This window comes from Leishmania martiniquensis, chromosome 22 (assembly GCF_017916325.1).
Source record: "Leishmania martiniquensis isolate LSCM1 chromosome 22, whole genome shotgun sequence".
NCBI lineage: Eukaryota > Euglenozoa > Kinetoplastea > Trypanosomatida > Trypanosomatidae > Leishmania > Leishmania martiniquensis.
Window position 1 is genome coordinate 107,436 of NC_090157.1, and position 26,047 is coordinate 133,482.

Genomic DNA, 26,047 nt, shown 5'->3' on the forward strand with positions numbered 1-26,047 from the left:
CGTGCCGTCCGACGCTCATCGCGTTCGTGCAACGCGTTCCGTCGAACTTAACCATAAAGCCACAGCCACGCTCGAGGACAGTCCTTGGCGAGGTCGAGCAGCACAGGCGGTCGCTTCGCCAGAGGCGGGGAGTATTTGAATATCGCAGAGCCTGAAGTCTTCAGTTTGCGGTGGCGCGCCGGCCATACGGGACGATCAGCTGCAGAGCGCGCGCAAAGAGGGAGGGTTCAGACGTCCTGGAGCACATGAAAAAGATGCCAGGGAGCGTCCAATGCCCGCCACGTCGGCCGTGGTAAAGCGTGTTGGTGCGAGTCGTAGCGCTCACCGGTGTACGCCAACAATGGAGAAAGCTCATCGTGGCAAGGGCACCAGCTCGATCCGAATGCACAGGGGAGGTACTCCACCATCCCCTCCCCTTCCCCCCTACCCGCACGCCCTACAAGCTGCTCTCGTTCGAACGCAGCGTGGTCGATCATAATAATAATAAGCACTGCGTGTGGCAGTCAGTCGCTCGAGTTCCGCGATGGCGGTACTGGCAGTTGATCATCAGTGTACATCAGCCTACGCAGTGAAAATGGCCAGAAAACGTGATCGATAGTGGGAGAAGAGCAGAGTTGCCGGAAGACCCGCCTCCGCTGTTGCCAACCTCGATGCCGTCCCGCATCACATCCATGAGGCAGGCGAGTGGTCGAGGTGACGCGCCATGCGCCCCTCATCCCATTCACGCCAATGGAAGTATGTGCCGTTGCCAATACGTCGGCATGTGCGCACGATAGGAGGAGTGGGTCAGTGGGTGGGAGTAGGGCGACGCTCCAAGACGGTCGGGAAGTTCTTCAAGCGAATAGGAGCACCAGAAGCAACAAGAAAAGGCGGAGGAATGAGTTGGGCGGCAATGGAGATGATGAACGCTCCACACCTACGCCGACGCCTGTGCGCACGCGCAAAGGGCAGTGGCTGCTGTTTTGCCATGGTGACGTGTTCGTGTGTGTCTGCGGTTAGGAAGGCAGTTTTGAGTCACTCACAAGTCCAAAGCGACACGCATATACACGATGCCACCACTACAGGGCTCACCCCGGGGCGTTGGCGCGACGGCAGTCATGTTAGGGTGGGGGCAGGTGAGATCCGCGAAAGGCCCCCTCCACTCCACACAGAGAGAGAAAGGAAAAGACACCTCTCCACTGCGTGACCTCTCTCTATAGTGAATAGGGCAAAGTGAAGTCTTCCAGTGGCCCCCTCTCCACCAACGCAACTGAGTAATGGGCATGTCGCTCCGCGCGTGTGCACGTATGCCATGCGCCGCCAATACCAGCACTTACTCCGTCTCACCCAACATGTTAGGCATTCCGCTTTTCGGCGACACGCTTGCCGCGTTTCGCTCTTCCGTTAAGCACACCGTCTTTCGCTGTTTTCTTTATATTTCTTCCCTCCGCCTCCTTTTTCCTCGCTTTACGTGGAGAACAGAGGAGACCGCCGCCGCTAACCTCTCCCACATCAACACCACAGAGCTGCAACCGCATCAGACGCATGCAACGGAGAGTAAAACAGAGGGGGAGTAAAGACGACCGCCCACGCCGCCTTGCCCTCGTGCACTTGACCGCTCCTTTCACACCCACCCACGCACACACGCTGCCGTGGCCACTTGCGTTCCTGCTCCTCGGCCTGATGCGCGCTTCGTCACGAAAGGCGCAAGAAACGGCGACACCCGCGGAACACATGAACACACACACACACACTTACACACACGCGAGGCGCAGTCGGCTTCAAAAACGGCGATAGGCGGCAACATAGGCGTGACTGCATGGGCAAGTGGAAAAAAAAGCGACAGACACAACATCAATGAAAATGTTTTGAGCGGGTTGGGAAACCGGTAGCCAAAGGTCTGCGCGTGAGTTGAGAGAAGCCCAGTCGAAACCCGTTTGCAGTTCGATGTGCGGCACGGTTGATGCCCTTTACGTTGTTCAGTGCCCCCAGATTCTTCGTAGAGGTACGTGCATGCGTGCGCCTCTTCGAGCATCGGTATTGGCTATTCTTTTTTTTCTGGCGTCCTACGCGCGCGCGCCAGCCAGCGCGACCTGGCGCAAAGAAACCGCTTGCCAGAGAAGTCGGTTAGTGGGAAGCGGATGGGCAGATGGCTAATGCCGGAAGAGCTTTCCCACCAACCCTCGACCTTTAGTTTCCCCGACTGGCGTGCTTGCCTTGTTGGACACCACGAGGGAGAGCGAGAGAGAGCAAGTGAAACGTACGCCTAGTAAAACGTAGACGTAAAATACACACAAAGCGATCGAGAGAGCGCTTCGGCAACGGCCGAGCAGAGCGACACTGAATGGAGAGAGGGTACTTGTCTGGGGAGGCCACCGAGGCGCTCACGCGATCACACAACTTCACACGGCACCGCGAAGGCGAATCCCTCAGTTTTTCTTCTTTGGCGACGCGGACGCGTGACGAGAGTGCGGAGCTGATGACTTCTGACGCAGTACCTCATCACGGTAGCGCTGGTGCTCGGCGTTGATGTATGCCGGGTCGTAGCTGGTGCCACCGGTGCCCATCTCCACGTGCTTCGCGCCGGTGCCATTCCAAGAGCTGCCGGCCTTCGAGTGCATCATCGTCTTGATCATCTTCACGAGGCCCAACTTGTTCGCCGCGACGTATGCGATGCAGGCAAAGATGGCGAGCAAAGTCAAGTACGTCAAGACCATGCGAGGGTCCGTGCCGAGGGGCTCCTCAAGAATAATTGTCGAATTGAAAGCCGTAACGAAGTACGTCTGGTTCGTCGCTGAGTTCTGCACGTAGAGGCCGAGCACCAAGTTGTACTCGCCCGGCTCGAGACGAGGGTCCGCTGTGAAGGTGTAGTGCATGCTCACCGTTTCTGACCTCCTCACCTTGCGTGCCTGCCGAACTGCCGAGAAGTTTTGAATGACCGTGTGGTACTGCTGCGGCGGCTGCAGGAGTCCAATGACGAGGAACACCACCTGCGGGTCGTCGTTATCGCTGTTTTGAAAGGCGACCACCACGTGAGCCTTTGAGCCCGCGGGGAACGACGGAAAGGACTGCGATGAGACGTTAAGGAACAAGACGCGGCTCACGTACTGCGGGCCGCCCGCAGCTGTATCGGGAGCTGCATACAGCTCATCTGCCTCGTCGCTGCTGAATCTCGCCACTCCATCCTCTTCCTCCGGAGCCGCCCTCGCCAGGACGACATTCGTAAGAAGTAGCGCCACAATGGCGAGCAGCAGCGACTTGGGCAGTGCGCGAAACATTCTCTTGCAGCTACTCCCCCACCCCCTTTTCTCTCTCTCCCCCTACTTGTCTTGTGATCTGCAGTGTTGCCGCTGCTGTGTGCTCCCCTTATGACTACTTCTCGAACGCCGTCAGACTTCGAGCAACGGAGTCAAGGGCGGCGCACGCGAAGAGGGCGCGTACACCAGTACGGACGCACAGACAAAGGGAAAAAACTTTAGCAAAACGGAAGAGGGGCTCACTCACTACCAGCGAGGAGAAAATGGGACAGTGGAGGCTGTGAAGCGACCGTTGTGTGTTTTTTTGGTTGCTGTTGCTTTCGGCCCGTCTATTGCGAGTATGTGACTTCACCGTGTGTAGGTCAGGGGGAGAGCGGCGGGGCATGCTCGGGGAAGACACAAGTAAAAGAGGAGACGTGAAGCAGCAGCGTTGATGGCGGGGAGTGCGAATGACGTGGCGAGCTAGCTACAGCACCGTGCCCGGCGCAACTTGCAGCCATGCGCGAGCCTAGTGCGGCTCAGAGAACGATATCGTGCTCACATTCCCATTAAGCGTAAGTCGCTCGGCGGGGGACGGCGTGCAGGTAGGCATCTCCCTTTCTATCGCCGATTGCTCTTCTGCCTGGCGGCCCACCACGTGCTCGGAGGCGGGCACGTGCACACCCCAAAGCAAAAGCGTCGCACAGCGGACCGTAGGCTGGGAGAGAGCAGAGCGGGAGGGAAGGAGAGGCAGACGTGGGGGACGCGTCCCGCAGTTGGAAAGCTGTTTGTTTGCCGTTGGGCAAGGTTTCTGTCTGCTTCATTTTACGTTACACAGTGCGTGTGTGACGTCGCCAATCGACCGCATAGAAGTTACCCCGCCAGCGCCTCCTCCGTACAGCATTTTCCCCCTCACAGATTGCCGCCTCCCCCACCCTCTGCTCCTTGCGGAAGGGGGGCTTGGTGGACGAGAGAGCAGAAACGAGGGCAAAGAAAGACGACGACGAGCGGCGGCAGAGAGCGAGAAAAAAATGTTGTCTGAGTGGTGGTGGTGGGAGGGACGGAGGCTAAACGCCGGGAGTGCGGAGGAAGACGCGGGCGAGCTGTGGAGAGACACAGCCGCACCAGGGGTAGGGATGGGGAGTGTGAGGAAAAGGAAAAGCGCCAAAGCCAAACAGCGGCACACTACACGCACGTAGGTCGAGGACGCGGAGGGACGGAAGACAGAATAACCGACAGGTGGAGAGGGAGAGGTGCCAACTCAAAGGTCTGCAATGGCAAGCGCGAGCACCCGAACGAAGGGAGCTGAAAGGGTGATGGTGACGCACGCAGGAGGTAGCCCGAAGCGATGCTCTAAATGTGTGCTACACACTCACACACTTACGCATACACACACACACACACACCGCCCTCCACGCTCCGCCCATCTCTCTCTCGCTGCCTTCCCTCCACCTAGAAGGCAGACGCAAAGATGCGGGGATAGGCTCGCGGCAGAACCGCTGAATGTGCGCCTCAAGTTTGGAGGCCCAAAGTTTTGCTATGCTCGTGAGCCGTGCTGCCACTAAGGTGGCCGTGAGTGCCAGCGGGTGAGCAGCATAACAAGAAAAAACGATGTAAGCGATGACACTCGGCGACCTCCCCTCGTTTACATCAGCTTCTTGCCTCCGCCTTGAGCCTTGCGATCAAGGGCGTTCGAGATGATCTTGTTCGTGTGCAGGTACCTCCATGAACAGCGATCGATGCAGTGCACCTCGTCCTTTGTGAGCTCTGCGTCCTTGTACAGGTCTTTGCAGCACAAGTTGAAGCATTCCTCCCGCAGAGAGCTCATCATTGTCTCGATACGGAATGACTCTTGCTTGACAGCCAAGTTCATGGCCACTGCTATCGCGGTTCTCTCGAACCTCTACTCACACGACGCGATGAACGTTCTCACGGCTAAAACACCACGCAACAGCAGCGAAAAAGAGCCCACGCACATGCACACGTGGAGCGTAGGCGGTCAAAAATGATGATGACTGCGACAGCAACCGCAGTGCGCAGCACGACCGGAAAGGGGGGAAGGAAAAGACGTAGGCGCAGTGATGGATGTGCGCCTATGTTCGTGGCAAGAGAAGAGTGGAGGGTGGGGGACGGCGGCGATGAATTGGTGAAGAGCCAATGAATGAGTGGAGCTGATGCACGCCACGCGCGTCAGAGTCACGACATCGTCGTCCGAGAGAAGGACGGGGAGGCACAGGGAGACAGGTGCGAAGGAGGAAAGAGAGCGGAAGACGCTGAACGACGGTGGTGGTGAACGTCACTCGCACTTTGTCAACAGCTCTCTACACTGTTTTCCTATATCGCCCCGCTCATACGGAGACGTCCCCTCTCCCCCTTCCACAGCACATCCTTCACCGGCCTGCCAAGCCTGCAGCACCTTCCTCTGCGTGCGCTAGCCTCCTCACCCGCGCACTCCACGAGGTAAGATGGCCATGCCTTTCGCCCCCTCTCTCCTCTTGAGTAAGTAGGGCGTGCGACGCTGTCGGCGATTTCAGAGGCATAGGAGCAACAGAAAGAGGAGATGCCAACAGACACTTGCTTGTCAGTTGGCAGCGACAACAGCAAGAGACGCCGTCCGGCACGCCAAGAGAGAAGGTGCTGTAAACGATCAGCCGAAAAAAAGGAGCTACCCTTGGTGAGAAGGGGGAGGGGGACAGAGAAGGCGCGGCGTCGGCAATGCTATGCGGCGCGCTATCAAAAAAAAAAACGACCTCCGCGGTTGCTAAGGGCACCCGCCAGTGGAGAGGAGCGTCAGAGGGTTGCCGTTGCATGTAGTAATTAGCGTTGGCGGATGGGCCAAGGGCAGAACAGAGAGGGAGAGAGAGAGCCTTGCAAGCATAACGAAAAGAAAAAAGCTGCGAGGCACATCAGCGAGCCTCCTCGGCACCGCCTGCCCCTCTGGCCTCTACGCGAGCGGCTCCAGGCATCGGTGTTTCTCCTCTCTTCCTACATACACATGCACACACACACACACAGGTACACGCCTCCGCATCTTTCCCCTCGCTCTCGCTTTCTCTCTCGTCCCCCCCCCACACACACACCCCTCTCTGCTGTCGGACTCTTTAGTTCTTCTGTGACACCCGCCTGTCGTCTCCACACACATTTTGCCGTCCTCTTTTTTCTTCTCAGTTTGATGCGTTGTCTCGCCGTGCCACCACACGGAGTCTGCGGTAGACCGCCAACGCACGCGAAGCGCAAAGGCCATCACCGAGGCAGAGACTAGAAAGAAAAAGGGACGGGCACACCACAGGAGAATGGCAGCACGACACAAGCGGGCAGAGGAGGCGACGCACCGCACCCTCACCTCTCACCATATCACACCAAGACACCACACACACCCAGCTCTCTCGGGACGCAGTCAGCATCCGACCGACACACAGAGTGGCGCCTGTGCACATACAGACACACACGTACGCAAAGCGTCTGGGCAGTGCCAAGACGTCACTGCTCGCCTGAGTTTGAGGGCGAATTGCTTTCTGTTTCACATTTATGCATTGCTGCTGTGGCACACCTGTGCATCAAAGCCTCGTTCCCCCACCCCTCCTCGCTCCTTCTCCCTCCCTCCCAGTGGCCGGGGAGCAGAGCTGATAGAAAAAAAAGAAGACTGATAGGGGCATGCAGCTGCATTCCTGTGTAGGCGTGTAGAAACCGCACAGTGTGTGGCCATGCTGCCTCTCTGCTTTACCACACGTCATCATGAACGTTGGCGCGCAGGGTGTTTAAGTAGTCGCTAGACGCTTCTCCACTAATTTCGAGCGAAGAGAGCAGTCACCCTCGCATCGCCAAGCGGGCCCGAGGAGGAAGGCGAAGGTTGCCTCGCACCATTCCAGTTACTAATCTTACGCATACACAGACGCAGGTTGATATATTTTGAATACACGCGAGATTCACCAGCACAGAGAGGGACTTTCCCTGTGAATTAATCGCCGTCAGGAGCTGAGACAGCGCCGCCTCAGAGGAAGCGGCCGGCGCACCGCTGACACTGGTAATGCTGCCGCCTCCGATACAGTCCGTACTGCGCAGAGGTGACGCCGCGAGGGCGTGCGCTGTGCTTGAAAACGCATTAGGCCGCACAAAGCCGGTCAGCAGTGGGCTGCAGCATGCGTTGAGGTGGCGCTGCGTGAAGCTGCGCCCCATGTAGTATGCAGTGCGGCGCATGTGACAGCGACGATGTCTCCAATCTCACCAAGCAAATAAAACGGAAATGAAACCGCGAAGGACTTATGAAGACGAGGAAAAAGGGGGCGAATGGGTGACGATGCGAGGCGCACAACTGAACACCGTGCGCACGCGCCTGTGTGTATGTGCGTCTTCAAGATGAAAGGTGCGGTGTGGGCGCTGAAAAGGTATCACCTTACAGCACACGGCAAAGGAAACGGCTGCCAGCGTCGCAGCAAGGCCGTTTACGTGCCCTCGTGTATGAGGGGCGCCAGTGTGCACATGCAGCAGCGGCCATGGCCGAAGCGAGACGAGGGCAAAGAAATACAAGAGAAAAAAGGAGGAGGAAGTGAAATGGTCAGGGAGAAGGGAGAGCACGGCTATGCGAGCATGTGGAGGATGCGCCTGCTCGGGTGGGGTGGGCTGGAAGAGAGAAAGCACGGAGAAGATCATCCGAGAAAAAGCAAAGGCTGCCCCTCACTGACGAAGAGGCCTCGGATAGCAGACAGAGGCCTGAGATGGGAAGGGCAGAGGTACACATGACGCACTTATGAAGCGCTCTTCTGCATGCGCACATGTGCCGCCGGCCCTATCATTCATCAGTCACACCGCCATCTTTTGTTGTTCTGCAAGAGGAAACCAACAGGGTCCAGAATACAATGAGCTTATGCGTCACTCCGTGCTCGAGGTGCCCGCACCTCAACACCCCCCCCCACACCGCCCCTTTGTGAACAAGGCTTCCCCTGGTGTCAACACTGCTGAATACGCAAGCACACGCACGTATTGTACCTCCGTGAATTTCAACAAATCACCCTCCCTTTTCACTTTAGCCGCCACGCGTACCTCGTCCAACCTCTACACCCTCTTCGCTTCTCTTCTCGCTCACCACGAAAAACTGCTCGCGTACGCCAAGGAGGGAGGGAGGTGGCAGTCTAGAGAACTGCCGTGTGTCGACATCGACTTGTACAGCCACGTGCTACACCCCATAAGCGCTCTTGAGTATCTTGCGCTACGATGGCGTTGAGGAACTCGCCAATGGTAACGCACGGGACGCCTGCCTCCCGTCCTCATCGTCTTCGTCCTCGTTCCACTCCTCATTCCACCCGGTAGGCTTGCCCTCCAACTCCTCCGGCCCAATGTCGGCGAATGGGTTATTGGGCACCTTGCGCGTCAGCACCCCCGCCGGGGGAGGCGTTAGCGCCCATTCGGATCGCGTCTCAGACTCTGCTAGAGGCCCAATGTAGCGAATGAGAGAGGATGAGAAGTTGTTTTTGTCTCGCTGCGTGAGGAACCACATCGGCAGCTGCTCCGCAAGGTCGATGACGCTCCCGACCGCTTTCAGTATCATGCGGCCCTGACGCGGTAGCGAGCGCGTGAGGGCGCCGTCGGTTGCCGAAATCGACGACATGAGAGCGATAAACTTGATGACGTCTTCAATGCAAGTCATTTGTGGTTGTAGAACGTGCGGCGGTGGCGAGGGGTCCTCTGCGCGGCCCACGACCAGCTTATCGTAGGCAAAATACTCGTACACCTTAAAGAAGCGGTGATGCCTCTCGAAGAACTCACGGCGGACAAACCGACGCGCCTTATCAGAACGCATACCGCGTCGGAGCTGCTCTGTGTGCAGAACGGTGCGGAGAGCGTCAACGAGCACCGTCTGCCCGACGGGAATGGCGTCGTGCATGAACTGCGCTATTTCCACCTCAGACATCTCTGCTTCCGGATTCGCACAACGGAGCAGAGCCGGGGCCGGGACGGGCGCCTCCACAGCGGAGGTACTCTCTTCACCCTCCTTCCCTTCCGAAGGGTGAGCCCCTGCGTTCGTTGGTCTTCGCTGTGCCTCAGCAGCGAGGCGAGGCGTGCAGACATAATCACCTGTTTGGGTCAAAAAAAGCGAATGTGTCCGCACGAAGCTGCCAATAATCTTTGCTGCGACCGTCGTGTCTGAGGAGGGCGATGGCGCCGGTGGCACAGATGCATTCGGCGGCTCTGTGCCCTCCTTTAGTGGCCCATAGGTGCGCAGCAGTGCTTCCCGGACGTCCTCGGGAAGCTCTGCGTAGAGTTCCGCGGGAAGCTTAGGGCCTTTGACCGCCAAAATCCTCTGCAAGCGCACCAACGCTCGCGGAACCGGCGATGTCTCCAGTGTAAGGGAAGAGGGCTGCTCCGATAAGGGCAAGAAGGCCCACGGCCGCACCTGGGAGGCGTCCAGCTGTACCTCCCACAGGTGTCGTAGTCGATCGAACAGAAGGACGCTAACGCGGAGGTCGCCGCCCTCGGCAAGGCCGTAGAAGAGCTCGATTTCGTGAACTAGGTCGGCCGCCACGCACTCGCGCAAGCTCGCCAGGAAAAGCCCCTTCACCAGCTGTAGGCGCCTCACGCGATCTTCGGCGGCCCCCTTCTGCAGCGCCTCCGTCACTTTTCGACCCAGCAGCGCCGGATCGTAACGGCTCGCCGCGAGCTCCGGTGCCGGCGCATCCAGTGTGTAGGTGGGCACCCCGGCCTGCAGCAGCAGCGGCTCTGGCCGTAGCAAGCGGACGAAGATGGCCGTGGGAGAGCTACCGAACACGCGCACATCGACAAACTGCGGCGGCAGCTGCTGGAAAGCGAGTTGCACCTCCTGCAGCGATGGCGCCTCGGAACCAAATAAGGTTACTGACATGTTTGTCACAGATGCTGAGTCCAGCAGGTACGATAGTGGCACGTGGTACTGTGATGGTACCACAGCGCCAAGCCACAGCTGCAGCCTGCTCTTCTTCGCATCGTTCAGAGAACGTTCGGAGGGCAACAGTGGTTTTGGCCCCGGCCCCAGTGCCGCCGTGTACTGCCTCGCACAACGCAGCCGCACGTATTCCGTTAAGGGGTGAAACCAAAATATGTCTTCAAACTGGCGCAAGAACCTCTTCAGTTGCACCGCCGAGACAAGCGACCAATGCCGCAGTGCTTTGCAGAGTTCGCTGACCGTCGGCGTCGCAGAGGAGAAGCCAAGAGAGGCCGTAACTTGGGTGCCCTGCATATGCTGCGCGATCGTGAGCAACCCGATGACACGGAGACCGAGCGTCTTCTGGTCGGGAGTACGGAACGGCGAGCACAACTCGTGCGTCATCGCGACGTGCACACGGTCAGGAAGCTGTATCTCATGAAACACCTCCGAGTGCAGCCGTATAAACTGAGCGAGCCCGATTCCCTCCTTGCCGAGACGCTCGAGGTGCTCATCACCGATCATCCCCGCCAACTTCGAGACGGGCAGCGGCCCTGTCGACCGAAGCAGCGAGTGAAGGTAAAGGGCAAAGCTCTTGTCGACGGCGGTGTCGCAGTTTCTTTTCGAAGAATGAAGGCGGCGCGACGTTGTGAGTGGCGCCTCAGGCCAGGAGGCCTGAAGGGAAGCGCGGCTGCAGCCGAGCGGCAAGGTCTGACGGTGCCACCATTGCACGACCGCTGGCACGCGAGTGATGGAGGAGCAGAGGGTATCGAGGCCCTTTCGCCGGCGCCTTACGGAAACAGCAGGAGTGGCAGTATGAGCGGTACGGCGTGGTATCACCGGGGCGTAGTTGTACGCCAGTGTAAGCGGAGCGCCGGCCCGCACAAAGAGCATCGGGGTCGGGCGGGCGTAATGATGTCGTAGTCGGATGAAGCAGCGAAGATGTGCGCCCCCTCCCCGGCCGCCACTTCCGCCGCTCTCTCCACAGAAACTACCTCGGCTGAAGAAGCCTTCTGCCCGTTCCTGCCCAGCACCTGCCTCCGCCGCCGCTTCGTGAGCTGAACCCCGTAGGGAGCCCGAGGGGTGCGTAACGCCACCGTAAGAGTCCGTTGGGGTGCCGGTGCGACAAAAGCGACTGCGGGACGAACGAAAGGGAGATGGGGATGGGCCGAAGGGAAAGAGAAGGAGAAGCGGCAGACTTTAGAGCGAAAGCGTGAGTGACAAGGACTGTCGTGAAGGAGGCAGCAGGGGAGGGGAGGGGTGCGTAACGCCACGGCGAGAGCAATGCACCCACCAAGCGCATTGGCGTCAGTGTACCCTTCGCGCGTGCGAGAAAGAGAGAGAAAGGGAGGTGCACGGCGTCACCCTACACGCACTCACGTGTCCAGGATACAGACGAGGAAAGCGGGAAAGTTGCCTTGCTTATATATGTGCGTAAGCGTCTGTGTAAGAGGGTCAGCACCACCACGTGGCCGAGGAAGCGAGGCTATCCGGAGGAGGTCAAGGTGAGCCTCGCGCGGGCTTTGGGGAGGGCGGGCAGAGAGGTCCAAAGCACGCATGACCGTATCGGCAACACACATGCGCAAGCACATCGGATGCCTCAATGCAGTAACGTTATATGTCTTCCCTTTCTCTAAACAAGGGCGTGTGAAAGAGAACGTCGGGAGGTACACCCGCGAAAAAAAAAAGCAACGCCCCCCACCCCTACACACACCCGACACCTCACCGCCGCCGTGCAGTGACCCAACCATCTCAGCCCGCACCGGTGATCCGATGTGCCTCCCCCCGCCATCTCCATATAAAGAAGAGCACAAGCAACACACACACAGCGCGTGAGAGTGAAAGAGACTGACAGACAGAGAGAGAGAGGCGCTTATGGCGAAAAAACGCCCTTTCCCCCCCTCCCCGCCCCTCGAAGGGAAGACAGCCGTGAAGGGAAGACAGCCGTGGAGGGCGGGTGGTGGCAGTGAGGCGCTCATGGCGAATGAGATCTTCACAACGTCGCGTTCGCTGCAGGGATCGACCGACGAGGAGACGGGAGGCGGCGGAGGGCGGGGAGGAGGCCTTAATGCAGGTCTTTCCGAGCATAGTCTTGGGCGAGGTAAAAGAGGCTCTGTCCCATCGCCATCCCGAACCCAACGCGAAGAGACCCCCAGCCGATGTTGAGTCGGCTATTCGCCCAGGTCCAAGCGGCTTTGGGGTGGTGATGGTGCAGCTGCGCCCACGCTCGCACCCGCGCTCCTAGGCGCCGCGCTGCCGAGTGGGATCTGCGAGTGGCTTGCTGTACGCCGTCTGCTCCCTCGTTGCCGATGACTGCGCTGTCACCGTGCTTCCAACGGCGCTCTGCTGCCGCAACCGTGGAACTGGAAGAGGCACATGTCGATGATGGATGCTCCGTCTCACTCAGCTCCGGCACCGCGTGACGATCTGTGTAGCTCCTTCCATGCCTGTAAGTGTAATAAAATTGCGTGTAGAAGGACTTGAGAAGTGGAATGTAGCCTAGCGGGATGGCGCCAGCTGGCGTTCCGTAGACAATGGAGCGGACATAGTTGAACGGCGAGCTTAGAATGGAGGCGAGAACGGCGGCTAACAGGTTTGAGATGAACGCACACATGCCACACTTTTGTGTTGAATCCACCAGCACCGCATCGTGCTGAACGAGTAGGGTTTCAGTCGCCGTCGGGTGGCCTGATGTGGACGCCACAGCCGGCGCGGCAACCTCTCCTCGGCATTGCCTGCCGGCACCCGGAACGCACGCGCTCGCTCCTGCCGACGGTGGTGGCGGCCATGTCGGCGACGGCTTGCTGAGGACGGCGTACACCACACCTACTTGCTTGTTGAAGAAGCGCTTCCATGCAGAGGCGCAGCGTGCTGTCTCGTAGACGACGCCGAAGACGCTGTCCCGCACCATCGTGGTGAGACATCCGCGGAAAAAAATGAGCACTCCACCCTCGCCGTACATGTGGAGCGCTGTGCGCAGAAATGTGACGCCGCGCTCGTTCGTGTTCCACATTCGAAACTTGACGACCTGCAGCGTGTTGAGGGCGAAGCCATTCATGGAGCCGGCGGCAAGCCCGATTAGCATCGAGTTCAGCTGTGGCGACGTCGCCACGCGACACACCGGTGGAGCGAAGCGCTCAATTGCGATTCGCATGCTGTCCTGCCAGAACATGTAGGATGCCCCCACCAGCGTGCGGTAGACGACAGCGTTCATAAACCCTTGGAAGGGACGCTCGAAGTTGCGCTTATCGAGAAAGCGTCGACGACGAAACTTGACCCTCACGTAGAGCGCGCGGTCGATCGGGTTGAAGAGGATTGCCTGAGACGCGCCACTCAGCAGTGCCGGCCCCGCCGAGTAAAGAAACCCGTCTTCGCCATGATCTTGGCCCACGGTGCCGATATTCGCGAAGTTCGCTTCCTTGACGGAACACGTGAGCGCGCTGGACGCGCCAGTCATGACTTTTGCACCCAAGCGAAAGGGAAGGACGGAGGGAAGGGGGTGGGGCGAGGGCCGCCGGCGCACCGAGTCTCCGCCCGAGCGGGGCTCTTTGTGCACCCTCCTATTTTTTTGTCCCTTCTTTGCGTACAGTGCGCCTCTCAGTAAGTGCGCGCGTTCTGAAGTGACGCCTATCGTCTGCGCCAGTGAACATCTCCGAAATCACGGAGACGAGAAGCGTGACGGGGCCCCGGCAGCGAAAAGAGGGGAGGGCCATACCAGAGAGACATCGTGAAGGATTGCGTGCTATGCGACGACGTGCCGGGGGAGACGGCATGAGCTTACAGATACATTACATCGAGGTACGGAGCAGGCGCGCTTCCAACCCGCACGGGGCAGCGGTGCACCCAAGGATTCCTATTGTATGGAGGAGATCGGACTCCTACCGGACTTTCGAAGGGTGCATCTAAAGCGCAAGACGGATGGGAGCACCCGAGAAGCGGACACAGTGTCCACAGCGGCCGGTCGGCACTCATCCGCGGCAGCAAGTGTAGGCGGCACGACACCACAATCCCGCCCTTCCCTGTTCGATGGGCGACGGGATGGAATGCAGGGGCGCAACGCCGCTATGGTGTCTCGAGCGCCTTCGGTCGGTGACGAAGAAAACAGGCGAGTCGCACTGCGACTGCAGCCTCATGGCGGCTGTCGGCAATTTTTTTTTGAGGGGGTTCGCCTTCGACCGACGCGATCGAAGGGCGGTAGAGTCGCCTTTTTCCTGTTACATTACGTTATAAGCTTTTCACGCCCACGGCGGCCCTCTCCCCACTCTATTCTTTCGCGCCTGCCTTCCACTCTTCACCGGCGCGGCTGCTTAGCGACTCCTCCCCTCCGCAAGCACGCCTGCGGAGGGGGAGACACGCATCAACACACCGACGTGGTTACCGGCACCACCGCGAGCAGATTGCCAACACCAAGTCGATTGCGACAACCACTCCAGCGAGAGAGGAGGAGGAGAGGGGGGAGGACAAAGGCATCTCAGGCAACAGAAGCGCCACAGAGGAGTCCCTGAGCCCCCCCTCCTCCCCTCCTTCCCCTCGCTACCCTCTGTCCCTGACACGGAAAAAAGGGAACGAGGGAGGGGGAGGGATAAAAAAAAAACGAAAAGGTGCGGCCGTATTCGCATACGCCCTCCCTCCAATGGCCGCTCGCCTAAATACCGCAGACGCGGGCACGCTTGTATTCACGTTTCTTTTTTGTCCCCTATCTCAGCTTACCACGAAAGAGCACCTCGATGCCGGCGTAGGCGCGCCCATCGTGCGCGCGGCATACGCGCCGCTGCGAAGACAGCCGACCGCAATCGATCGTGTCGTACACGGAAAACACACCGCACAAGCGTTAGCGATCCACATACATACACTCTCCGTGCTTAGCGGCGGCCCCCACGGCGCGATCGGCGAGCGCTCTGGTGACTGTTCTGGTCGTTTCGTGGACGCTTGCGGTCGGGAGCGTGCTGACTGTTGCTGCGCTTCGCGGCCCCCTCTGCGGTGGGCTGCAAGCCGGGAGGCGGAGGCATGGCTCCACGCGGCGCCTCCCGATCGCGCTTGGCGACAGGAATGCTGTTTGGACCGCCCGCCCAGCTTTCCTTCACCTCTCCGAGAGGGAGCCGCTTAGCAGCAAAGGCCTCGGTAATCACTTTGATGTTGTTCAGACTCGCCACGGCGTTCGCGCACGCCGCGTCCGCCTCCTTGGTCTGTGCCGCTTTCTTGACAGCGAACACGACCTGGTGGTGCACGTCGACTGCTGCCTTCGCGGCCGAGGTGGCCCTTGCGTTGAAGGAGGCGTCGTTCAGCTGCTGCAGGGCCTCAGAGGACCGCTTGCGCGCTAGTGCGACGGCGGCGAAGAGGAATGCCTCCACCGTGATGAGGTTGGCCGTGGTGAGGGTGGCGCGCATGTCAGACATCATCGAAGTGACTTGGCGGAATACGTAAGGGTACAGCTTCTCCGCGGCCTCCGGCGTGGCAATGCGGCTGGCTAGCAGGACCACCTTCGCCGTGTCGACACTTCTCTCATTCGACGCGTCGATGTCGCGAGACGTGATGCCGGCGGCCTCCAGCGCAGAGTACAGGTCGTATACGACGGAGCTGCCGACAAAGCGGCCAATTATCGCGACAGCCTCGATGTGGCGATCGTCATTGAGCCTGTGCGTCTTCACGTACCACTCCAGAAGGGGGAGGTTGCCCTTGTCGTGGTTGATGGGTAGGTGCGCCGTCACGCGCACAAGCTGAGAAAACTCGCGAACGTCGACAGTGCTTAGCACACGCTGCAGCAGCGGCTCAGCGAACAGCTGCGTCTCCTCCGACCAATGCTTGCGCTGGCTGGGCGCCATGACAAGGCGAGTCAGGCGTGCCAGCGCCATGTGCCGCTCCTTTCGCACCTGCTCCTCGTCATCTTCCTCGCGATCGAGACTCAGCCAGTGAAGCAGCTTTGCCAGCACCGATCGAAAGGCGCTGCTCGTGAGCGAGTCCAGCGACTTTGATGCAGCCTGCCGCACGCTCTCGGGGAAGGCGTCGTGATCGACCATCACCTGCATCAGCACGTCTGCCCCTTCGCGGGCCAGGTACTCCCAGTTTTTGTCCACCACCGAGACGGGGCCCAGGCCGGCAAACGCCTGAACGGCGGCCGTGAGCAGCTGCGGGGTGTTGTCTGCTCCGCCTACGATCTTCACAAGAGACGTCACCACCTTGCGTAGCGCGTTGTTGTCACGCACCGCAGCCACGTGCTGCCCCACAAACTCGAGGAAGCGCACCCTCATCAGAATTGGCGTCTCGACAGACTCCGCGGCCTGCACGAGCTCCAGTATCTGAGGGAGGTATTGGTTGACGAGCGACCCGTCCCGCGATAGAATCACCTGGAGTTGGCTGTACATCTCCGTTGTTGAGCCGGAAACCGGAACAGGAGCGGTTGGCTCCGCGGTGGGTGCCGTGGCAGCCCCCTCTGCGGCCACTTCTGCTGTCGCCACCACCGATGCCGTCGCGAGCTCCTCGGCACGGTCATGCGCCACCTCCTCCGAAGGCGACATCTTTGCCGTCGCCTTCTGCTTGGGGGCCATGTGATGCGCACTACGCAGACACAGAGGAAGGCGTCTCTTTTTTGGGCGCTGACTGCAGCTAATTGCAGCGAGCCAAGAACCGCTTTTGGAGACGAGTGGATGCGGCACAGCAGAGAAGTGCGGGAGCAGTCACGCCGCTGGCGCGCGACGAGGGAGATGGCCAACGGAAACGACGCGAGAGACGCGCGAGCGGACTGTCGGGCAGGATGAGGAGGGCGTGCGATAACAGTACTGCAACGCTCTCGAAGAACAAAGTCGCGGAGGCGTTTCGAGTGTTTGTCTATGCGGCGGAATGCCGGTCAGGCGTGTGCGCACGGCGTCTGACTTCGCTTTTCGCTCTTTTTCGTTGATTTTGTATTCACTTTTCCTTTTGGCTGATGCGTATGTGTCACTGTGTATGTGTGTGTGTGGAGAGGGGGAGGAGGAGGAGTCCCCGAGAGAGATGTACACACATACATACATACACACGTCGGTGCATACATATATGTACATGTATAGGCGCGTGCATGTGTACAGGTGCACGACACCCGCACCCGGGCACAAGGGGGAGAGGAAAAGAGGGGCAAGTGAAGGAGGGGTAGACATAATGAGAGGGGACCTGTAGAAGCTCGCGAAATCATGTCACAGAACAGACGTAAGGAAGCAACTATTGCCTCTAGGCGGCAAAGCAATTCATGGTGCGGATGCTCGTAAGCCGTCGAGTAACCACCCTCGCGTGCGCCAATGTCCACAGGTCACGCATCGCTCGCACGCGACGTGTATCGCTATTATCACACCTTCGGTGAGCGAGAAAGCGAAGCGGAATATCGGCGGCAGTTGGCCAGTGAAGTGCGGCAGTCAAGATGGAGAGGGGGTGCTGCAGAGACAGGGAGGCACCCGCTCATGCACTCACTCGCTGCCGATAGGAGTGGGAGATGCATCGCGCTGATGCTGCCAATCGACCGCTTCGATTTGTCCTGTGGGGCGAACCTGCGCGCCCCCTCCCCCCCCCCACTACCACGACCACCACCGCTACACAAAGCAGATGAATGACGAACACTATTATGGTCGCCGGTGAAGAGATGCCCGAGGAGTGAAAAGGAAAAAAAATAGCGCGCTGTAAACCTGAGGCGCGTTCATGGAGGCAAGCGTCAAGACGCGGCGAGTACTCACATGCGCACTTACGCTGGAGAGGCAAACGACACCTGCGCTGCACGAAGGTCGCTGGCGACTCACGATTTCCACGCACCTGTCCGCAGACTCACCACTTCATGCTCTCATGAGCGTCGCTCAAGAGCCGACTCGAAAAAGCAGTTCCAACGCGAATCGAACAGCAAAAACACACCCGCCGCTGAGGTTCACCAATCAGCACAGCCGCCACCTCTCACCCAGCATGAGTTCGCCGCCCTCGGCATCAGAGCGGAACGGCTCCTATGGGCCGAGTGAAAAAAAGAGGGAGGGAAGAAAGTGGGACAGCTGCGCGAAGCTGTGGGGATTGGCAAAAGAGCTCCGCCAACGGAAAACACATGCGCGGTAGAAACGGAACCGCGCTCGATGCAGAGAGGGGAGGGGGTGGGGAGAGCAACACGAGCGAAGAGGAGCGTTGGCGCCCTTTTGCATAGGAGAGGATATGAGGGACAGCGAGGAAAGAGACGGCGGCGAGAGAAATGAAAGCGCCAACGGATTTCCGCGAGAACCCGCGGCACAGTGGGGGGGATGAGGATGAGACGGGGAGCGCCCGAGCAGCAACACAAAGACCATCTTTCACAGAGGATGCCGCGCAGTAGTGTGCCTTCTCATGAGGGCCGCCTCTGCTGTGCGCCGTGGGCTGTCCACTAAACCTCGTTGCCCCATTGTGAGTTCGAGGTGGCCGCCAGAGATTCTGGGGGCACGAGGCGTACCGCAGTGAGCTGTTGAGGAGAGGGGATTTCGTTGGGCCGTGCAAGGGAAGGGAGTGGACGGCGACAAGGCTGCTCCGAAGCTGGAAGCCACTCAGCGGAAGCGCAGTGATGTGGACCACGAACGCACACGAGCGCAGTGACTTCCTGTGAGGCGCGGACTCGTCACGGAAAGTGGCTGCATCGTTGTCGTGGTGCTCCTGCGCAGGAGAACGTCTGTTAGATGTGCTAGAAAGGCTCAGAGCGATGCTGCGCAGGAGCGGTACGGTTGATCAGCTGGCCGCAAGAAGAAGGATGCGTCCCCTCTCGCTGCGACAGAAGACTGCGGTGAGAGATTTCCTTGGGAACCTCGTCAACGATAGGATTCGTAAAGAGTTCCGCCTACAAGCCGTTCACGCTGGTGCCGACAAAAAAATCAACATCACAGCGGCGCCGCTGCAGGGCACGTCCGACCGTAAGCAGAGTGCTAACGCCGGAGCAGCCCAGCTCCCCCCTCCCCTCCCTCCACCCAGCTGAGCGCGGCGACACAAAACACTCTTGAGCATGGCTACGATGTTGCGTTTTAGCTGGGCAATTTTTCCCCTGCATCGCCTTCGGACCTCAGAGCTGCGGCGCACGTGTGCAGCACCGCCGCCGCCTTCAGAATGGCCTCCAGCTGCCGGTGGTGGAGAATTCTGGCCGTTCAAGTAAAGACACGCGGCGAATCATCTCCAATCATGAGCGGAGGCGTAGCACGAGTCGGTGAAAACGGAGGCATGGCGCAGGCTGCCATCGACTTGCGATCGTGTGGCCGTGTACCTGCACGCCATGCGCCTGTATGCAAGTGACGAGGGGGTGGGGCTAAGGGGTATGCCAAGGACCTTGTGTTTGATGCCGTTCCTATGCGGAGGTCGGGGGCGTGCGCGCATTGCGGCGGAACGAGAGGGTGAGGAGAAGGGCCAGCGAAGGGCTCTTTCAGGCGCGCAGAGCGACACCGCCGACGGTGCAAACATGCTTTGAGACGTGTGATGGGAACGGGGGTCACCAGAGCAGACACGGCTTCCAGCCTCAGGCGCCGCAGCCACTCCGCGCCGTCACGAGGGGCACGAAGAGAGAAAAAAGCGGCCAAGCGCGAAGACTCCGTGGGACGCGACGGTTTTGTTTGAAGGCGGTGACCGGACGACAGCGGACAACGAGAGGCATCGCGGAGGCTTGACAGCACAGACAAATTTCCTTAGCGAGCGTGCCTGTGCGAGTGGGTGGAGGGAGAGAGAGAGGGCGGCTGGCTTGCGGCTGGTGTGGATTGCGCTGAAGACAGCGGAAGCGGCACTCACCTGTCTCGTCGCCTCACTCTTGCTTTCGCCTTCTCGCCGACGTTGCCCATGTCAGCCTGACGCCAGTACAGCCGCCACATCCCGACATGCCAGTGTAAAGGCTGCCGCCAAGCTAGCGCTTGAGACGGCAGCACAGCAGAACGATAGGGGCGGCGACGTCACCTGAAACAGTAGGGATGATCCAGTGCGGCTACAGGTGAGGTGGTAGCTGCGTGGGTGAAGCATGTATCCACAGCCGTAGATAGCCTTCGCGTCCACCATTTCAAACTGTAGCGTAGGTTGAGTGACAAAGGAAAAGACGGGGTCGCTGTACATGTCTGGAACTCGGCCAAGAAAGCGCTCCGCCGTCAGGCGAAGAACCAACAGGTGGCTTTGCGTGGTGCTGCCTCGACGGACCGCGTTCTTCTCCGCCCTGTAGCGCTGCAGCGCTGCGTGGCACGCTGCGTGTTGTTTGCACCGATCTGATACGCTCATGCTTAGCAAAAACGCTGTGCTCTCCTGCGTGGTGAGCGGAAACTGCTCGCGGCGGCCGCGAAGATAGCAATGCAGGTCTGTGTGTTGCACGCAGTTCATAGGCTGCTGCTGCAGACGGAACATGGCCAGCTGCGCCGCGAGCTGCACAGTGGCCTCTACAATGGGAGTTGGTATCGTGGCGATGTCTAGCACTCCGGCCGAAACGTCGAGGCTCTCTCGGTCCTTGTTTGCCCGTCGCGTAACCCTGTGGGCCACAGCCTTCAGCTCCTCTGGGACATGCCACTGCAAAGGGCGGAGCTTGTGCGCCGCTGGAGCGTCCTTCCTCAGCGCGTGCGTGTGCGCCGCACGAGCGAGGGCGTAGACGTCGTTAATGTAACGCCGCACCGCCACGCCATCGCCCCAGCTTGACTCCGCCGAAACGGCAATGTCACCGCGGCTATTAACCGACACAGAGAGGCTTTTGTCCCACCAACGGCTCCCGGCTCGTACAGACGGCGACTTCGCCATCACCCCTGCGGGCGATGTGGGGTCCGCCATGACGTCTCTCTCATCGTCCGCGTCGAGATTGAGCACCAGCATGCTTTCCTCTACCGCCTGCAGACTTTTGCCGTTTACTACGCTTCGCAGCAGCAGCGTCCGGGCTCCGTTCCACTCGGTCCGCGGCAGTGCGCTAAAGACGCTCACATCGATGTCCGGCTGCGCTACCGTCGTGTCTACAATGTCACGCAGCTGCGCATACAGCTCGTCGATGGACACGGGCACACAGTCCGCATCGGCAACAGTAATTTGAAATTGGTGCCCCCGGTACTGCACCAACACGTAGGGCGTGAAGCCAACTGGCTTGATTTCGTCCTGGAGGATACCTGGCACCCGCGAGGAGTTAAAGAGGCAGTCGAACTGCGACATATCCAGCGGCTGCGCCACACCTAGTGACGCCATGTAGACGAATGGGGTGCTAACATAGTCCGAAAGCAGCGCTGCCGTGCGCTGGAACCATTCGGCGGTGCAGTACCCGCTTCCCTTCACGAGGCCACCACCGTCAAGGCTGTAGTGGATCTCCGGACGAAGTTGATTGTCGAGGAAGAGCTTGTAGAAATGAACCGAGGCCCAAATCCAGTAGGCGCTCCGTACCAACATGTCTTGCTTCTCAGGATCTGGGCGAACCAGCCACGTCCTGTGCGACCGCAGCGGAAGCGCGCACCGCTCCTTCAGCGCCTGCTCAAACATGTCGGACGAGATGTACGACGTGTGCGGATTTGCTTTGTCGGTGCGTCGTAGCTCATCGTGGACGCGGCGCCCTTCACCCTTCAGGAAGGCGGCTACAGTCGCGCTCGTAGCAGCGAGCTGTTTGGGTGTGCAAAGAGGCTTCGCGGCTGAAAGGTACCGTTGCAGTGTGTCCTGAAGGGGGGGAAGCGGCAGCTTAGGAAGACTACGCTGGAAGTGGCGCGTCGGCACTATTGATGGCTTCAAACATTCCTCCACCGTTGCCCTTGCAGACTCCGCCACATTGGAGCGGAGCGCCGCCCAGTTGCCGGACGCGTACAACGATCCCTTCGCGGCCTTGCGCGCCCCTTCGCAGGCACACAAGTGCGCTAGACATGAACGCATCGTCCCCCTTCCCTCTCCTCCACTGCTGCCGCCGCTGCGACACAATATACACCTCGAGGAGCCGCTGTGCGCGCCGCTGCCGTTTCTTCTTGAAATCCGCTTTGTGTGGAGACTGCACCGAAGGCGTTTAGCGGGGGAGTGAAGAGAGAGAGAGCGAAGCAAAGATGATGAAGACGGCTGCGCGGATGAAGAGAAGTTCGTATGCTAGACAGCGCGGGGAGGGGGGTGCCGCTAAAGAAGGCGACGTGGAACAAACAACTGCGTAAGGTGGCAGCAAGAAGGCATGTCGGCATACCCTTCCTCCTCTGCTTTCACCAGCGCGTCTTCGGCACGCACCTGAGGAGGCGGCAAATAGATGTGTGCGTGCGTGTGTGTGTGTGTGTCTGTGTGGGGGACCTTTCCCCGAGGGGTGTACGGCGATGGGTGCAAAATCCGCTCTCTCTCTCTTTCTCGACTGTGTGTGTGTGGGTGGACGCATTTAAACCCCATCCCTCGCGCACGCACGTACACTTTGCAGCTTTGTCAGACTCCCCTTGTCGCGCTGACGATCGCACGGGAGCGGCTCGAACAGACACACACACACACACACATCGCGTCACAGTGAGAGCACGCGCGATGATGTAAGGATTCGAGACCCCTACGTGAGGCGTAATGAAGGCGTCCCCGACAGGAGAAAGAACGCGGATCGCGTGGCAGAGAGAGAGAGAGACTGGAATGGAGAACAGAGACGCCAGAGCATATGTAAAAAGAAAAAAAGGTGCGTGTGCGCTTCTCTGTGAGCCGGCGTGAACGCCTTTATATGGGGAGATGGGGGGTGGAGGACGTACGCGCATGCGGTCGCGCACGCGAGTGGCGCAGGCCTCATCGGAAGGGATGGCAGAACTCATACATCAACAGAAGCCGGCACAGCGCAGCGTGGAGGAGCGGCAGGTGAAAGGATGACGGGGAAGGGGGGCGGGAGTGTGTGAGCTGAATGAGGATGCTGACGAGTACGCGGGTTGTCCCTAATCTGGAAAAAATGCTCGAAGCAAAAAAAAGCTGCCCGCCGTGGTCACCATGTCTGGCACGAATGCACGCTGCAGCGTAGAAGCAGACAGCGTAGGTGCTTCCTCTTCCCAAGAGATGCAGCAGCGAGAAAAACGTCGCTCTCGTCGAAGCCTTCGCTTCCGCTGATGACCCCCCTGACCCTTCCACCTATACACGCACACACCAACACGCGCGTTTTGCCCTAGTTTGCCGCTCTCTCCTCACCATCGTCAGAACTGCTGGAGGGCGACGACAGCGCGGCTCAGCTTGGCTTGCGCAATCGTCTGCGATCGCGTAGATCCCTCTAAGCGGCGCGGCGGCATACCCCGCTCCACCAGGATAAACTGCTCGAGCTCTGGCTGGTAGGCGTGTGCCAGGGTGTAGAGGTCTTCCACTGTATGCCGTTCCGGGTTTAATTCCACCTGTCTCCGCTCTCCCCGCGTGTTCAGAAGCACCACAAATGACGTCGCTTCATCACTATGCACCTCCACTGTGCGAGCAGCATCATAAGATGCGGTGCCCGACGGACTCGCCGTCGCCACAGGCGCTGAATCACCTGCAGCTGCAGCGGGCGAGGCTGCGGTGCTTCCTGGCGCCGCGAGGCGGCGGCCTTGACCCTGGAAGGCTGTGTAAGCAGGTGGAGAGTAGTCCACCTGGAGGCAGTCGCGGAGGTTTACCTTGAGGTCGGTGTTCGGGTACTTCGCGGCGAGGAAAGGCGGCACAAAACCACGGTCCATCGCTTCCGCGAACTGGCGGCCTTCGTCGCTGTTGAGTGGGACGAACGTATCCTTGTCCACTTCAAAACCGTTACGGTAAATCGTCACACAAATCGATCGCTCTGCGCGCAGCGTGGAAGCGACATATGGGCTGAGGTTCGCGGTGTACCCGAGGCGCTGCCCTCGGCCGTAGAAGGCACGGGGCTCTGCCCCCTCCGCCCCACTGCTGGCATCGCCTCGACCCCCGCTCGCCCCCTCCTTGTGGGCTTTGCGAAAAATGCGATCGATCATGGAGTGCATGCCACTGACTTCGCGGTTAGGATCGCTCTCACCAGGCGGCGTCATTACCTGCTGTCCGCTACCCTTATCCCCACCCCCCACAAAGTAGTTTGCCGAGCCCGCCTTCATGCGTTGCCGCTCCCCTTGCTCTGCCTCCGCGCCAGCGATGGTGACGTTCCAGTTGTGCCGTTCCAGCAGCGCGCGGGCATCAGAAACACTCAGCGCCGGAAAGCGTGTACGGAGCTCGTTGATGGAGCTCAACTTTTCGCCGTCCATGATGCCCCCGACTCCCGAGCTGCTCGAAAGTCTGTATTGCCGTCCTCTGTTGGCTGACGGTGGAGAGGGGGGAAAGGGGGAGGGGTCGAGTGGCTAGACGTGGCGGAGATGCACAAAACGGGAGGGCGTTGCGTAACGTGTCCGCTGTGCAGCGGCACTCTTCCTCCTTTGCTCGAAGCTGCTGCCGCTGTCGCGTGATGTGCGAGGGATTTGGCGCGAATCCTTTGTGATGCACGTGCACGTGAGATTCCTGCGTTGGGCAAATGAAGGGAGACGACTGAGCGCCAGCACAGCAGAGGGAAGACGGAGGACCATGAGAGGAAGTGATAGAGGGCGGCGGGAGGCAGATCAACGCGAGACAGGTAAGGCGAGGTCTTGAGGGGTTGAGTGTCCCACAGCGACAACGCTGACACTGACACACAGAGGCCAGCAGAAGCCTTCGGCTCCCCTCCCCCTCTCATCCCTTCGCCTCGACAAGCCAGGTAACAACGTGTTCGTCGAGATATCGATGCGTACGAAGAACGTCACCAGAGATGCCGACTCCCCCAATATGCCCCTTCACGTGTGTGTGTGTGTGTGCGTTGGGGGGAGGTGAGCGAAGCGACGGACTGGCTACGGCTTCTTTTTGTTGTGGGTGCGTAGCACGAGCGAGTTCGGCAACATTCTCTAAACACGTACGAAGAAACCGTGGCGAAAATGCATCCGCTCGCCGTGTCTTTGCTCGGCGTCGTCTTGCTTGTACGCACTCCCTCTTGACATTATTTTTTTTGTTCTGCACATTTGTTGTTGCATTCGATACGAAGCAGTTTTCTGCGCCGGCCAGCACACACGCTCGCGTCCATCTGCCCCCTCCTCCCTCTCCCTCCACACGCACCTTTCCTTTGCCGCACGTCTCGTACGCCCTCGCCCAGGTCGTTTAATTGCCCCTCCGGCCTTTCCTGGCTGTCTGCCCTGCTTATTTCTTCGTGTGTTGGCTCTTGGGATGTCGTGGCACGTGCACAGGCAGGCAGCCCGCGCGACGAAGACGTGCAGACGAAACGCGGTGACGAAGAGGAAAGGGGATGGGCGGCGACTCTCGCATACATACACACAAACACACATGAGCACACGTACACATGCACAACGCCACAGATACAGGCACGTCCTCCACATCAAGACGTAAGCACTCCAGCAAATCCGCTGCAACGAGGGAGAGGAGGAGAGACAGCAAGTGAAAGCGTCCCAACACGAGCCCACACAAACAACGATGGAGGAGAGAAAGAGGGGGGAGGGATAGCGAACAGGAGAGCAGTGCGCTGCCCCCCCTCCCACACACACACACATGCACATGCGCGAAAAGGGTGAGGCGGAAATTAATGCTTCAGGAAGTAGGGAATGCGGCGAGAAGCGGAGGGCGACGCTCGATGAGGTGGGGGGGAGGTGAAAAGTGAGTTGGGGGAGGGGGGTTAAGACAGGAGGAGACAAAGTGGCACAGAGGGTTGATGCGCGTGTGTATGTGTGTGTTTCCTCTATGGTCATAAAAGGAGTCCTGCCGCGCACGCGAGGTGTGCTCGTTGTTGCCGACGAGCTCGAAAAAAAGAAGCACAAGAGAAAGAGGAGGAGGTGGCACAGAAATACACACACGCATGAGCGCTTCTGTGTGTGCCTGTGTGTGGCACCTCATTCACCACCTGGACATGAGTTGACGAAGTCCGATTTGGGCGCACTACCGACACACACACACACACTCGCACACTCGCACAGCCGTCTTCCCGGAACCGAGAAAAGGCCCGGTAACAACGAAAAGGCCTCATCGAGAAAGGCCTTTCGCAAAAGATCTTCGT

General features: G+C 59.4%; 8 protein-coding genes across 8 annotated transcripts; all 8 read right to left on the reverse strand.

Moving 5' to 3' along the window:
• Window positions 1–2,408: 2,408 nt before the first annotated feature.
• LSCM1_02872 (uncharacterized protein) lies at window positions 2,409–3,257 on the reverse strand (the record flags this gene model as incomplete). The annotated part of the gene is made up of 1 exon (XM_067320436.1): window positions 2,409–3,257. The coding sequence occupies one exon, from the start codon at window positions 3,255–3,257 to the stop codon at window positions 2,409–2,411; it is 849 nt and encodes a 282-aa protein (XP_067178748.1).
• A 1,603-nt stretch (window positions 3,258–4,860) lies between these two features.
• Window positions 4,861–5,088, reverse strand: LSCM1_02873 (uncharacterized protein; the record flags this gene model as incomplete). The annotated part of the gene is made up of 1 exon (XM_067320437.1): window positions 4,861–5,088. The coding sequence occupies one exon, from the start codon at window positions 5,086–5,088 to the stop codon at window positions 4,861–4,863; it is 228 nt and encodes a 75-aa protein (XP_067178749.1).
• A 1,934-nt stretch (window positions 5,089–7,022) lies between these two features.
• Window positions 7,023–7,412, reverse strand: LSCM1_02874 (uncharacterized protein; the record flags this gene model as incomplete). Its single annotated transcript, XM_067320438.1, has 1 exon — window positions 7,023–7,412. One exon carries the CDS (start codon window positions 7,410–7,412, stop codon window positions 7,023–7,025), a length of 390 nt encoding a protein of 129 aa, XP_067178750.1.
• A 1,009-nt stretch (window positions 7,413–8,421) lies between these two features.
• Window positions 8,422–11,004, reverse strand: LSCM1_02875 (uncharacterized protein; the record flags this gene model as incomplete). Its single annotated transcript, XM_067320439.1, has 1 exon — window positions 8,422–11,004. The coding sequence occupies one exon, from the start codon at window positions 11,002–11,004 to the stop codon at window positions 8,422–8,424; it is 2,583 nt and encodes an 860-aa protein (XP_067178751.1).
• A 1,171-nt stretch (window positions 11,005–12,175) lies between these two features.
• On the reverse strand, window positions 12,176–13,567 carry LSCM1_02876 (uncharacterized protein; the record flags this gene model as incomplete). The annotated part of the gene is made up of 1 exon (XM_067320440.1): window positions 12,176–13,567. One exon carries the CDS (start codon window positions 13,565–13,567, stop codon window positions 12,176–12,178), a length of 1,392 nt encoding a protein of 463 aa, XP_067178752.1.
• Window positions 13,568–14,972: 1,405 nt separating this feature from the next.
• On the reverse strand, window positions 14,973–16,655 carry LSCM1_02877 (uncharacterized protein; the record flags this gene model as incomplete). Its single annotated transcript, XM_067320441.1, has 1 exon — window positions 14,973–16,655. One exon carries the CDS (start codon window positions 16,653–16,655, stop codon window positions 14,973–14,975), a length of 1,683 nt encoding a protein of 560 aa, XP_067178753.1.
• A 3,241-nt stretch (window positions 16,656–19,896) lies between these two features.
• On the reverse strand, window positions 19,897–21,927 carry LSCM1_02878 (uncharacterized protein; the record flags this gene model as incomplete). The annotated part of the gene is made up of 1 exon (XM_067320442.1): window positions 19,897–21,927. The coding sequence occupies one exon, from the start codon at window positions 21,925–21,927 to the stop codon at window positions 19,897–19,899; it is 2,031 nt and encodes a 676-aa protein (XP_067178754.1).
• Window positions 21,928–23,183: 1,256 nt separating this feature from the next.
• Window positions 23,184–24,224, reverse strand: LSCM1_02879 (uncharacterized protein; the record flags this gene model as incomplete). Its single annotated transcript, XM_067320443.1, has 1 exon — window positions 23,184–24,224. One exon carries the CDS (start codon window positions 24,222–24,224, stop codon window positions 23,184–23,186), a length of 1,041 nt encoding a protein of 346 aa, XP_067178755.1.
• Window positions 24,225–26,047: the final 1,823 nt, after the last annotated feature.